Below are 14,074 nucleotides of genomic sequence, written 5' to 3'. Positions count from 1 at the left end.
CTGCTGAAGCCTCTCTAGTTTGGCTTTAAGCTCTTCATTCTCGGCGCGCAGAGGCTCAGCAATGGCTTCAGCTTTGGTGGCCCTCTTGGTCGCGTTCCGCGCAGTTTCCTTAGCCAACCTAAGCTGTTCGTTAACAGCTTGGGTAGCCTTGGAATGGGCCTCATGCTTGGCCTGGACCTCGACCTCAAGGTCCTTGAAGGCCTTCTCCTTCTCCGCAACAATCATGGCAAGCCTTTTGTTCTCCTCCCGCAATGCACGCGCCTGAGCCACTTCGAGGCTACGCGCCGTCTTTAACTTGTCATTTTCACGACAAAGCAACTCGACGCGCGGCTGCATTCGAGCAAGGAGAATTCGAAGCTCATTGGTTAGCCTACCCTCCTTGTAGCTAGCCATTGCCTCCCCCAGCGCACCGCTCGGGGCGGCGTGGCGCGCCCATTCGACGCAGTCCACAGCCGTTCGAAGGATTGTTCCCCGGCGGATGTTCCACCGTGGAACATACACCTCATTGGAATCTGAAACTGCAAAAACAAAAAACAGTTAGGAAAAAAATGATAAAAAAAAAAGATAATAGGCCAAAATAACCCTACGCACCTGTAGGGTCGACAACAGGCCGGTAGCCGCCAAACCCATCACCCGAACCTAAGGGATATCCATACAAGAGGTCAGGGAGATGGGAAGGAGGCAGAGATTGGCTAGAAGCCCCAACCCTGAACATACCTGATGAACCGGCCGGGGACGAGGTAGTCGCCGGTGCCGGAGGAGGCACGGTTGAAGCCGCCGCGGTAGAGACCATCGGAGGTGAACTCACTGGAGGTGAACTCACAACCGTGGCCGCCACTGCGGAAGAGCCCGCAGAAAAAATCACCGCCGGCTCAGTGAAGGATGCGGTGAAGATGGCACTGACAGCCGGCGGAGATGGCATCACAATTGGAACAGTTGCCTCAACGGGAGGAGCAACTGAACCAACACTGCAAACATGGGTCATCGCCTCGGGTAGGTTGACCAAACCTGCCGTCGTGGGTCCAGAACCGCTCCTTCCCGCACCACTTTGGAATGCGGTTGCATCCACGCCTGCATGAAGATTAACAAAATATTAAAAACAATGGCGGAGAGGAATGCGGGAAAGATAAATAAAAAGTACACTTAAGGGTTTTCTTAATCTTGAAGGTTCTGACGGGCGGGGACGAACCCGATGGAACTGGCCTCTTCATGCCAGTCACCGTCGTAACGCTTGGCTGCTCGGAGGTGACAGCTGTCCCAACCTCCGAGACAATTGTGTCACCACCACCAGGGTTCCCCGCCGCCCCCTCGCTTTCAGTCTCGGAGTCAGACTGATCTCCTAGGTCGACGGCGGAGGTAACCTTCGCCTTGCCCTTCACGGCGGCAGCTTTCTTCTTCCTCACGAAGACAGGCCCATCTACGGATTCCTCATCAAAAGATGACAAAATTAGAGGAACTCCAGCAGAAGTCTGAGCATGCAGAGGGCGAGGATTAAAGAATCCCTTACCTGGCCGCGTGGCGCTCAAATCTCGTGGCCCGGCGGGTAGACCTCCACGAACCTATCCGCCGTCTGCTCCAAAATGGGCAACTCGTTCTCGTCGAGATCATGAGTACCCAGTCGAGCGGGACCACCAGTCTCCCGCAGTTGCAGAAGCGATTGTAAGTTGTTTCCCTCTGAAAATAAAAAGAAAAACAGTTAGAAGAAAAACCCTAAATCAGCACAAAAGACGGAGCATACCTTAGGGAGTAGAATTCAAACCGTATTCGAGGATGATAGGTACTTGCGGCGTTCCAGAACCGGCATCCTTCCATACCCGGCTCATCCCGAGCATCACCATCCAGACTCCGCAAAGCGGTAAACCGGAGTCTGGATCTGGGAGATCTTGGTAAACTATTCCGTCTCCTGATAGTTGGAGGCGTGAAGGTTGGGGAGTGCTCTCCTGTTCTTGAACGCCATCGCAATGGGGACGACGCGGGCAGAGATGTAGAAGAACTCCCGTTTCCAAGACCGAAGACTGCGCTCGGTAGCGCAGATCTTCAAACCCTTGATCCGAGTGACCAAGGTATACCAGCCCTGGATGCACCTCCAGGAGTAGAAGGTCATCAGGCGGTCGACACGGGGCTCAATGACCAGAATGTGGCACACCCATTCAAAATGGCGGACCTTAGCGATCGCCATTGGGTGTACCTCCGTCAAGTGTACACCGTGTTTCTCCAAAACACGGTATACAAACTTCGTTAATGGGAATGTGAGATTCCCATACATGAAGAATGAGGCATAAACCCCTATCTTGCCCTTGGGGGCATCATACACCGTCTGGTGAGGCTCTGGAAACTCAGGCTCGTAGGGCTCGAGCATGAACTTCTTGACGATGTAGTGATACAAATCGACAGAAAGAGCACACTGGCACTCGCCAGCAGTACTCTTGTCGTCCTTGTCAGACGTGGACATCGGGTTCTCAGGGTATACGTCGGACTCTTCGGCAGTAACCTCAGGATCATGAACGGATGACATGTTTTAAGGTAGGAAAGAGAACGATTTCAGGAGAATGCTCGACAGAGAAGTTAAAAGTATTCGCCGGAAATCGCTTAGAAGAAGAAGAGTGAAGTGAAGGTGTGAATTGAAATGCACCCTCTCCCCCCTTTATATACTCATCGCAATGAATGCGATGAATTTAATGCGGAGGAGAGAGGGAGCGCAGGTGCAATGAAATGACGACACGTGGAAAGCGCAAACTGGCAGTAGCTGTCGAAAGGACGCGTGCCATAAAATTCGCGCCCACGCGCCTGAAAAAGCGTCTGGAATGACCATATACTGTCACGTCGCCATAACTTCCTGCACGTCCTGAAACCATCAGAAGAAACCGTCAGGAGACGCCAACGTCACTTCAACAGTTTGGACTGTTCTTATCCTTTCACCAATTCGTCGAATTGCAAAACGATTCAAAAATAAGAGGGAATATACCCCCTTACCTTGGGAAGCAAAAAACCATAAGACAAATGCGGGTACAGTGTCAAGGCGAAACCCTTCACATACTAAGCACTTGCAGGGAATTGAAGCCAAGAAGGACCTTATGGGCCATGCTTGCGGAAAGGGAAATAACACCTCCGCATGACGGGAACGTTGAGAACTAGATTGTTTGAAACTTCAAGGTGGAATTGGTAGTTTAACATAACTGATCACTATGTCCAAAACTACCAAAACCTCGTGAAGAGTCTATACAAGTGAAATTCAACACTCCCGACTTGCGAAGAGGTTAAACACCTACCCGCATCATAACCAAAGATCAGGCAGAAAAGTCGGGAATTTCTGCGACATTAGGAAAACCGCGGAAAGAATCCCCACGGAAAACCTTAAAAAACAAAAAACCTCTTTAAAACCCCTTGCTTAAAAGTCCAAAAGTTCACCTCACTTATTAATAATTCATGAGAAGAACAATGGACTGGGGGGACTTGAAGAGGTAGGTCCCCGCAAATCCCAGTTAGACCCGCAAGACACACCTTGAAGAGGTACGTCTGCGCAAAGACTAACTGGCCCCGCAGGACCCACCATGCTCAGAGAGAAGACCTTACACGCAGTAAGCCAGCTGTTCCCGCAGGAAAGCCTCCCTTGGTATAGTACCCTGCCTGTTCCCGCAGCTATGGGTACAAGCCAAGAAAGAAGGCTACCCGCACTAACGGTAAGGCTACACGCATAAGGACTAACTATTATACTTCAGCAATGTCACCTGAAGGAATGAGCAAGGCGGGAATATTCCCGCCCAAAAGAGCCAGTCCGTACGCTTCTGGAAGATCTTTTGTACTATACCTGCCAAGGTATGGACAAAATAGACAAGATCTGACCAAAGCAGCCCATGAACCAATCACAGGGTGACAGCTCACCGACAATAGTACGAGGAGGAGCACGCTCTAGTACAAAACGTCACTATCAGCCGCTGCCTACCCACCAACTTCCATCGTGGCACGTACATAGCCCGTAGTTGGTGGAAAAGGAATAGTATACAGCCGGCCATATCACTATCAGCCGCTGCCTACCCACCAACTCCCATCGTGGCACGTACATAGCCCGTAGTTGGTGGAAAAGGAATATTATACAGCTGGCCGTACCTGCTTGGAAACCTACCTTCGGCTATAAATACTCCAACACCTTGGAACGGTATCATTATCTTATCTTTTCTAGCTATTTCTCTTAATATACACTTATATTCAGAGCAACCTAGTCTGATTCTCACGCCGGAGGGTGGTCACAAAGAGGAACCCCCCCTTCTCAGTGACGAGCTCACGGTGTCTGTTTTGCAGGTTAAGAATAACCATCTTTGCCGGACCCAACCCTCGTGGGAAACATCTACTTAAACCCTAAGATTATCCATAATCTGCCAGGGTCATCTAGTGTTTCTTCATTAACCATGAAAAGTGAGTTTTAATAATCAAAACAATGAGTTATTAGTGATAATAATACACACTAACAGTCTTATCAGTAACACTACTAAGTATTACTATCATTGAAATGTACAAGCAAAAATGAGTGGTTACCAAAGGTAAACCAACCGGAAATTAATGATAATTATTCTATTAGGCTTACGTCTGTTAACAAAAAGTAAAAGTTATTAGTCTCACTAGTCAAATTATTAATATTGATTGTTGCTGGTCAATGAGTCATAGTTTTGATATTTAAAATCCAATTTGTCTTTAATTATTATGTATAATAGAATTATATAACAGCTTGCCTTTTTATTTCTTACTCCTAATATATGTAACATAAAATATTTATAATTGTCTTACATGGTTATACCAATTATGTACTTTAAAGTGTTTATTTCTTACTCTCATAAATATTTGTGTATAAGGATTTTGTTTTTCAATAATTATTAATTGATATGTACTTCATTATATTTTTTTGAATGATAAATTTTACTTCTATCGGACTTTACATCTGTAAGTCTACTTTCTCATCTAATTTTAAACACGAGACTTCCCTTTAAGAGTCAGGTTTCTCTACTAAGTAGGCTAGTTCACATTGACATTTAATTTTTTACATGATCAAGTCTCATTAAAAATGGTTAATAAGATATGAGATTTTGCTACAAGAATGTCTATATAGCAAAGAAACATTAATCAAGCGACACATGAACATAGAAGGATGTAGACCCATAATTTAATGTGATTGAGGGTCATCACATCACATGAAGTTGGGGACATTGTGGGGACCATTTTTTATTTAGACTTACTCATTTATTTTTCAACAAAAATACAAAAATGATTTGACATAACTTAAGATAAATATTCTTAATTTAATAAAACCCACCTACCCTTCTTCTTCTTCTTCTTCTTCTTCTTCTTCTTCTTCAAACTTTGAATGAATTTCAAAGCAGCCCAAATCGTATTTGAAATTAAATTGAGGTTATTCTATTGGTAGCCTGGTAGGGATGCCATGTGGGCTTAATTCATATTGGGCTAAAATCCATTCGTTTTAATTACTGGAAAACAAAATGCATCTTAGCTCTTTGGTGTTATTTTATTTAAGAGTTAATTAGATGGTCCAGGATTTTGGTTCCAACCTTTTGGATTATATAACAAAACCAAATCAAAGATAAATGGTTTGTGTCCCTTCTTGAAATTCTAGTTTTTAGTTACCGATCCGGTCTAGAACCAACATAATCTAAACCAACCGAAAATCCGGTGCCCCTTTAAATCCTTTCTACAAAATGTGATTTCATATAACAATAGAAAATTAAAAGGTCAAAAAATAAATAAAAATGCTGCATATATAGAAAGAAAAAAAAATTAGGGAAGAGGACGGACCCTGTCAAACATTTATCAGATTAGATGATTTGAATCATGCAGTATGCGTGTTATGTGATTTTAGTTAATAAGATAGATTAGATGCAGGTAAAAAAATTGACATCTTTAGATGAAATTTATGTTTTATTGGCATGTACTTTCCTCTTCATATATGAAGCCATATACATCATATCAAGTTAGATATGGGAAAACCAAATACTTCACAAGTTATGTGAGACATCTATGCAAATGAAAATGGTATGAAATGACCACTGTAAATCAAGGTCCATCTTGCGCCCAAAACAATGCCCGTCTTGAATCATGTCCAACCACAGCTGACTCGAACAAATTGTGAAATCAACAATCGAATGTAGAGTCAAACTGTGACATGATATTATGGATTTTACATTTTGGAATCATGGAATTTAAAGAATTATAATCTTAATGTTGAACTTAATTTACAAGCATCATATGAGATTTGGTTTATAAAATATAGACTCATGGGGAATGCTTTATATGAGCTGTCATGACATTAGTTGATACTTATGTCGAATAATATTATTGTGAAATCTTGTTACATTTAGCAATGGATTAAATATTATTATGTAATATTAGTTACATATAATATAGCAATATTATTAGTAACATTAAGATTGCTCTTATTAGGTTGTGGCAACTGGCAAAAGTAAAGTACCAATCTCAAATAAGTAACATCCATTTAGGGGGTGTTTGGTACAGAGAAAAAAAATGAAAAGAAATGGAAATGGAAATGGGAGAGAAATGGAATTGGTGAGAAATGGAAATGGGTGGAGATTTGAAAATCATTTCCTTTATTTGGTACAATAGAGAAATGGGTGGAGAAATGGCGGAGAAACGGGAGCAGAGACCCTAATCACCGGTGGCTCATCGCAGGTCGGAAGTGGCCGGAAGTGGTGGCTCTAATCGCCGGTCGGCATCATCATCATCCTCGCAACACCCTAATCGTGATTTAGGGTTCCGATTTAGGGACGTGGGTTATGAACGGACGCGAACGCAGAAGTGGCGGCTCATCGCCGGTCGGCATCATCATCATCCTCATCGCAGAAGTGGGTTTCCTGAGTTGGCCGGAAGTGGCGGCGGCGAATCTGTGATGGCCGGCGGGAGGAAGGGATGAAGAAGGGAGTAGAGAAATCCATTTCTCTTCCAAATGGAGAGAAATCCAATTCTCCAATTTTACACTAAACCCAATTCCCAGAGAATTGAAATTCTCTACCCAATTCTCCTCTCAATTCTCCCAAACAAGAGAAATTCAATTCTCCACCCACAACTCTCTCTACCAAACACCCCCTTAGGGTCTTCATTCATAAATCATAAATAAATAAATAATAGCCTACCATAAATTTTCCACAAGAAAAAAGATATATTAAAAAAAAGACAAAAACACCCTTATTCATAACAAGTGACAAACTTAAGCCATTAAAGGAGTAATAAATGGTAATGGGAAAGTTTGGTATACGTTTTGATTACGAAAAATATTGCACGAAGTGACTTGTAATTGACGCATAAAGAGTTGTAAATCTAGTCATCAAAATCCAATAAAAAACTGGTTACAGAAATACAAACCATTACAAGATATATTTATGAAGCACTAGCCAGTTGTTTCATTTTGGCTTGCAGCACCAATCCTGCCTCATCAGCTATATGTTTTTTCTTGCTTGTCACCTGTTAAAACAATCACCAAATTCATGTATCAAAACAACAGCATTTTCAACCTAAAACTAGGATTTTTGAAACAAAATTAACATTTTTACTTGTAACTGCTATAAAACATTAAAGTATCCTAGAATTAGAAGCTATACATACAATGCATTTTCAGTTCGACCCGACAAGTACAACATTTAAAATCACTTTTGCGCTAAAAATTTTATTAAATCCGTTTATTTTAAGAAAAAACCGTTTTATATTTACAATCAAGATTGGAACTTTATGTGTAAACATCAATTATAAAATACAAATGAGCATCAACTCTTATATGAGTTGCATTTTTTGGTCTAAATTTGTACTTTTCGATCACTAATACGTAAGAATATAAGATATAATTTTTTTCGGGTTAAAAAGGCAGTGTTCGTGGGACTCATATAACACCCCTAACAGAAACGTTAGTAAAAAATCTTCTTATTTACACACTAATATAAAGTCAAACAGATGCTCAACAATAATCTTTCAATAGCATTAATTAAACATAACATAAGATAAAAACATACCTCTAAAAGTTGGTCATAATTCGATTTCAACAAGTTGATTTTTCTTTCACAATAATCCTTCCCTTCCTCCATTGTTTTCTATTTTAACAAATATACAAAGAGCTGAAAAGTTATTGAGAAACCAGTCACCTAATATCAACTCGATCTTGGATCGATAAATAGCTCTAAACGAGCCAAGCCTTATTGAGTCCGACACTCCGACCCGAGCCTGAGCCTCAAATTAGGCCCGTTAATGGGAAAATCATTTAGGCTTGCCTACCCTTCACAAGCCTTGTGCATTTTTAAGTTTGAACCTTTTTGGATTTCTATGTATTAATTTCACATTGCACAACCAAGCTCGAGCCAAGCTTTGGCTTGTTGTTTAAGACACTGCACATGAGCTCAACCTGAACTTATGCTCGTTTAAGGATTTTCTCAAAAAATATAAAAATAATTAAACTTATATTTAAATAAAGGGGTGAGCATAAACAGGGTAAGACCCGCAACACCCATGGGACCTGACCCGGTTATTTACAATAGGGTCGGTTCTCAGGTCCTAAGAATACCATTAAACAGATCCGGGTCGGGTCCAGGTCTCACGGGTCTGAACATTTTCTCTTTACATAAACATGGTAAGACCCGCGAAACCTGAACCAATCAGACCCGATTATTTAACAGTGTCGGGTCCCGGGTCCTGAGAATACTACTAAACAGATTGGGTCTCGCAAGCCTGACCCGTTTGCACAAATGTACAAAAACCAGAGCTTAAAAAAAACTTTTGACGAGTGGAGCTCGGGCTTGGCTCAGCTCGTTTACACCCGTAGTGTGTACCAATAGCAAACCCAAAATCAACAAATGACAAATGTAGAAAAACCAAAATTAATAAAACACTAATTAACAACAAACCTCAATGAAATAACCAGTGCCAACATCAACAAGCACTTTGTCAGCATCATCAAGTGTCCCAGGAACATAAAGCGACGCCGTTAATGGCACCAACATTTTCTTTCCTAAAACAACATACATAAACAATCATTGATGATTGTGAATTCAATAAATCAACCAAAAAATAATCAAAGACAGACCTTTAGGTTTTTGAGATAGATCATTGAGAGCTATTGAAGCGAGATCTAGACGATTAGTGGCGGTACGGATGTTATTGAGGCTGTCTTGGAGAAGATTGACCTCCATATCGCTTTGTTCTTTGATTGATTTCAGCTGTTCCACGCTCATCTTCTCCAGTTCTGGTATTACGCTTCCCCTTGACGCCATTCTTGCTTTCTCAAAACCCTGTTTCTCAAACCCTTCGATGAGTCTTTACCAGTTACAGGCCTAAATCACTTGTGTTTACAGTTATTTTAATGGGGTTTGTTTTTTAGAGACAAAACTCGTCCTTTCATGTTTTTACGTTTTTTCATTACTCGTCCCTTTAGCTAACATCCTTTATGTTCAAAAAACATTGCACGGTTCGTCCTTTTCATTAACGAGGGTTAGTTTTTCTCGTTAAATCCAGTCATGTGCACCTCATGTAAGGGCAATTTAGTCTTTTTACCACTTCAGGGGTTATTTGTGTAATTGAGTTAAAATTTTAGTCTTTATATAAATAAAAGTTTTTCTTTTAAATCCTAAAATAAAAATAAAAATAAAATTTAATTATTTAACTATATTATTAAAAGAAACCCTTGTTTACATTGTAAAGTTAAAATACAAAGGCATATAAAAATAAATGTAAGAACGATTTGTGACCAAATTAAAAAAAAAATAAAAAAATCATAACTCAAAACATAAATAAAAAACAAAAAATATTAAAAAACTAAAATGTTTCCGCCATCATTCATGTACAAAAAAATAAAAAAAATTGACAAGAATAAACAAAAGACACAATTATATCAAAAAAAAAAAAGACACAATATATCGCAAAATATAACACAAAGTCGAATAAAATATAGCACAATTTTTAGTAATATAACACAATATAAAGAAAAAAGACACAATGTTAAGAAAAAATACACAATCAATGACGAAAATAAACACAAAACACAATGATAAACAAAAAGACACAATGACTTTTTTCACTTACCATTGTGTTTTTTATGAGAACGAGAAAGACAGTGGAAAAATTTTTATGTTTTCATTAAATTTCGAGTTATGATTTTTTCATTTATTTTTCTTAAAAAAAATTAAGGTTTTTTTTGTGGCTAAAATTTTTTTTATTCTTCTCATGTTTGTTCTCATTTGTAGAATAATTTGACCAATTGTTTGCATTACATTTAACTAGAATTTTCATATAGGCCTTCAAGTATACAATATTTTAGTTTTAAAAAAGTTTCACTTCACTATCTATTTTTGTTTAAAAGTATATCTCCAGAAAACTCTACCATATTATTATTATTAGAGTTTGGATCAAATAAAAATAAAATTAACATGTTAGACGTGAAATCGAGTAGAGTAATTATACATACAAGTAGAGTAATTATGTAATCACACCATAGAGAAATTTCATAATTACTCTATGATATAGTTACATAATTACTCTATTAATTCTCACGTTTAGCACGTTAATTTCATTTGTACGTTAACTTTCCCCGTTATCATCATCATCATCATCACTCGAACCAATCCACTTACGTGACTTTTTTGCAAGAAAATTTTTTAATGTCAAATGTAATAAGAGAAATAATAACTCCAACAATTTATTTGTTCTCAAACACTTCTCGATACAAATTATTACATTTTAATTATTACAAAAAAATATTCAAGAAACAATGTGGGGCCAACTTTTAGGTGGGCAGAAATGGGAAGCCACTTAGGCTATGTGTAGCATAGGGGCTACAAAATGAGTCGACTTACCATATGTGGCGGCGTGGCGCACGGTCAACAATAAGTTTTTGTTTTAAGGATGTAATAGTGTTGTAGTCATATATATATATATATATATATATATATATGATGAATATCATTACAGAATTCATAAATTATTTAAAAACTTGAAGGAACCCTTGAAAACAAACGTTTTTTATATTTTTTTTTTGTATGTTAGTGTTATTTGAGTGCAGTTATATCATTCTTTTATATCTATATTTACGATTACAGTTTTGAAAATTAGTTTTTATACATATCTATGTTTTTTTACACATATGTAAATTTGTTAGTACATAAATTTTACACACATGTAAACTTGTGATTAATATATGTAATAAAATTTTTTTAAGTAAAATATGATAAAACAACTCTTAAATAATGTTAATATATAAAAAAAAATTTAAAAATGTTTGGTTGTTAAGAGTTCCTAAGAGTTCTTAACTTTTTTAGAGTTCTTAAATGATACCAACTATATATATATATATATATATATATATATATGGTAGGGTTAACGTAAAAATAATAGTTTTGTGAGAAGCATAACAAATAGATGTGAATCATTGGATCTAGGATCTAGTGGTTGAGATCGGTAGTTTCTAAAAGTTGTATAGTTTCATATTTAAATGGTATAGTGTCCTATTTAAGTGGTGTATTTTATTTTAAAGCATTCTCATACTTCTCACAAAATAATTGTTTTTATTTGAATCATTTTCTCTCTCTATATATATGTGTATATATATATATATATTAAGAACTATAATGAGTTGTAAGAACTTTAAAAACTCAATATGAACCACACATTTAATTAAATGAGTATGAAATATGTGGCTTAGAATAAATATGTTTAAAAAATTAATCAGGAGAGAGAATAAATATTTTTGATGATTACATAAGTTTAAATGTAAATTACACATGTGTAATAAGTCGATTGGGTGTGTAAAAAAATACTGTAATTTTTTACGATACTTACACTTACGTATTACATATGTGTAAAAAACAAATTCAAAAAAGAATTGTTACGTTGAGTTCTTTCGAGTTTTTAAAGCTCAAAATGGTTCTCAAAATAAATCAAACCTATACATATATATATATATATATATATATATATATATGGGAGGGATATTTTGAAAACCTTGATGAGTTGTAAGAACTTTAAGAACTCAATATGGACTACACATTTAATTAAATGAGTATGGAATATGTGGGTGAGAATACATCTGATTAAAAAATTAATCAGGAGAAAGAATAAATATTTTTAATGATTACACAAGTTTAAACGTTAGTTACACATGTGTAATAAGTCGATTCGGTGTGTACAAAATTACTGTAATTTTTTACGTTTGTTACACTTACGTATTACATATGTTTAAAAACAAATTCAAAAAAAAAATTGTTACGCTAAGTTCTTAAAACTCAAAGTGGTTCTCAAAAGAAGTCAAACATATATATATATATATATATATATATATATAGATTTAAGTTTAAGAAAGAAATCAAATTATTGCAAGAAATGAGATAAATGATTATTAGCCACTAATTTTATTTTATGTTTTAAATATTTAAAAATAAATAAAAAAAATGTAAATGTAACAATAAATGCACTCTCTCTCTCCAATTAATACAACTAATATAACCATAATAAATCTCTCTCTAATTAATATATCTAACTAATTTAACTATAATAATTAAAAAGATAAAAACACTACTTTAGTTTTATTTTTTATTTACACATTCTTCATTTTATTCAACATAAATACAGTTTATTCATATAATACTATTCTTTATATTTAAAAAAATAATTTCCACTCAATTTATTAGCATGTTTTTTTAACACTAAATTTCAAAACATATGATATATATTTTTTTTCAATTGGTATGACTATAAAAATCATTGTCATAAATAATAATAAAAAATATCATACAAATGTGTCCATTAAATGTAAACAATAAATATACAACCTACACAAAGTTATATAACGTACACTTGTTTTGAGCGATAAAAACGTACAACATACAAAAATTATGCAACTTACATATGGAATTCGACATCAACAATTATATAAACTACACAAAGATACACATATCCTACACATGCGTAGGTTATATGTTTTTCATATGTAGATTATATGTTTTTTTATTCTTAGAAAGTTATATGTTTTTGTGTAGGTTGTATATTTTTCATTGACATTTAATACAAACATGTGTAAGATAGTTTTTTGTATTATTCATCACAATGTAACTACGTGTTGATGGATATTGATATGTTGAGTTTGAAGAAATTGGTTTTGAATAAAAAGAAATTAATATATGAATAAATTGTATTTGTGTAAGATAAAATTTTCGTGTGTAGGTTATATGTTTTTGTGTGCGTGTGTATTTCATTGATAATAAATTTTGTGTGTAGTTTATATGTTTTTCGTGTGTAGGTTATATATTGTCTTATTCTTAGAACAAGTGTATATTATACGTTTTTGTGTAGGTTGCACGTTTTTGTTGATTTTTAATGGTAACACATGTAAAATAGTATTTTTAGTATTATTTATTATAATGTAAGTATGTTTTTATGGATATTAATATATTGAGTTGGAAGAAATTAGTTTTGGATAGAAAAAAAATTTTAATGTATGAATAAATTATACTTGTGTAGGATAAAAATTCAAGACACAAAAATAAGTTATAAAAATCAATGAGTTTTTTATATATTTCAATTATAATAATTTAATTAGTTATATTAATTAAGTATTTAAGTATTATTATTTATTAGTTATATAAATTGAAAAAAGAGAATGATTAATACTTTTTTTTATTTATCTTTAAGCATTTAAAACTTAAAACAAAACTAGTGGCCCATATTCATTTCATATATATATATATGGCGGGGTTAAAATAAGAAGTGGAGCGTGTCTAAAAAGTGTAAGAAGTAATCTAGTGCGTTAGATATGTTGATCTGACAGTGGATATAGAAAGTGTGTTTATTGTGCTGTGTGTTTTATTAGATCTAATGGTGAAAACCCACTTTCTACACTTCTTAGGAAAAATCAACTTCTTATTATAACACACACACACACATAAAAATCTAAAAAACTACACATCTCAATTATAACCTGTTTAGGAGTTATCCGGGTTTGGTGAAACCCATGACCTGCAAAAAATTATTGTTTGATTATGAAAGAGTTTCATATATTAAAACCCATACCCGTGAATTCGGG

General features: G+C 35.9%; 1 protein-coding gene across 1 annotated transcript; it reads right to left on the bottom strand.

Moving 5' to 3' along the window:
• Positions 1-7,353: 7,353 nt before the first annotated feature.
• On the bottom strand, positions 7,354-9,298 carry LOC143631307 (prefoldin subunit 5-like). The gene is made up of 4 exons (XM_077100110.1): positions 9,089-9,298; positions 8,910-9,013; positions 8,025-8,102; positions 7,354-7,482 (listed from the first exon to the last, which is right to left on the bottom strand). Exons 1-4 carry the CDS (start codon positions 9,273-9,275, stop codon positions 7,399-7,401), a joined length of 453 nt encoding a protein of 150 aa, XP_076956225.1. The 5' UTR covers positions 9,276-9,298; the 3' UTR covers positions 7,354-7,398.
• Between the last annotated feature and the right edge of the window lie 4,776 nt (positions 9,299-14,074).

Source organism: Bidens hawaiensis, unplaced genomic scaffold (assembly GCF_021521415.1).
Source record: "Bidens hawaiensis isolate Kalapana, Puna unplaced genomic scaffold, B.hawaiensis_p1.1 tig00000512_1, whole genome shotgun sequence".
NCBI classification, from domain to species: Eukaryota; Viridiplantae; Streptophyta; class Magnoliopsida; order Asterales; family Asteraceae; genus Bidens; species Bidens hawaiensis.
The sequence above is the reverse complement of the archived record's forward strand: the minus strand, read 5'-3'. Positions and strand labels throughout refer to the sequence as shown.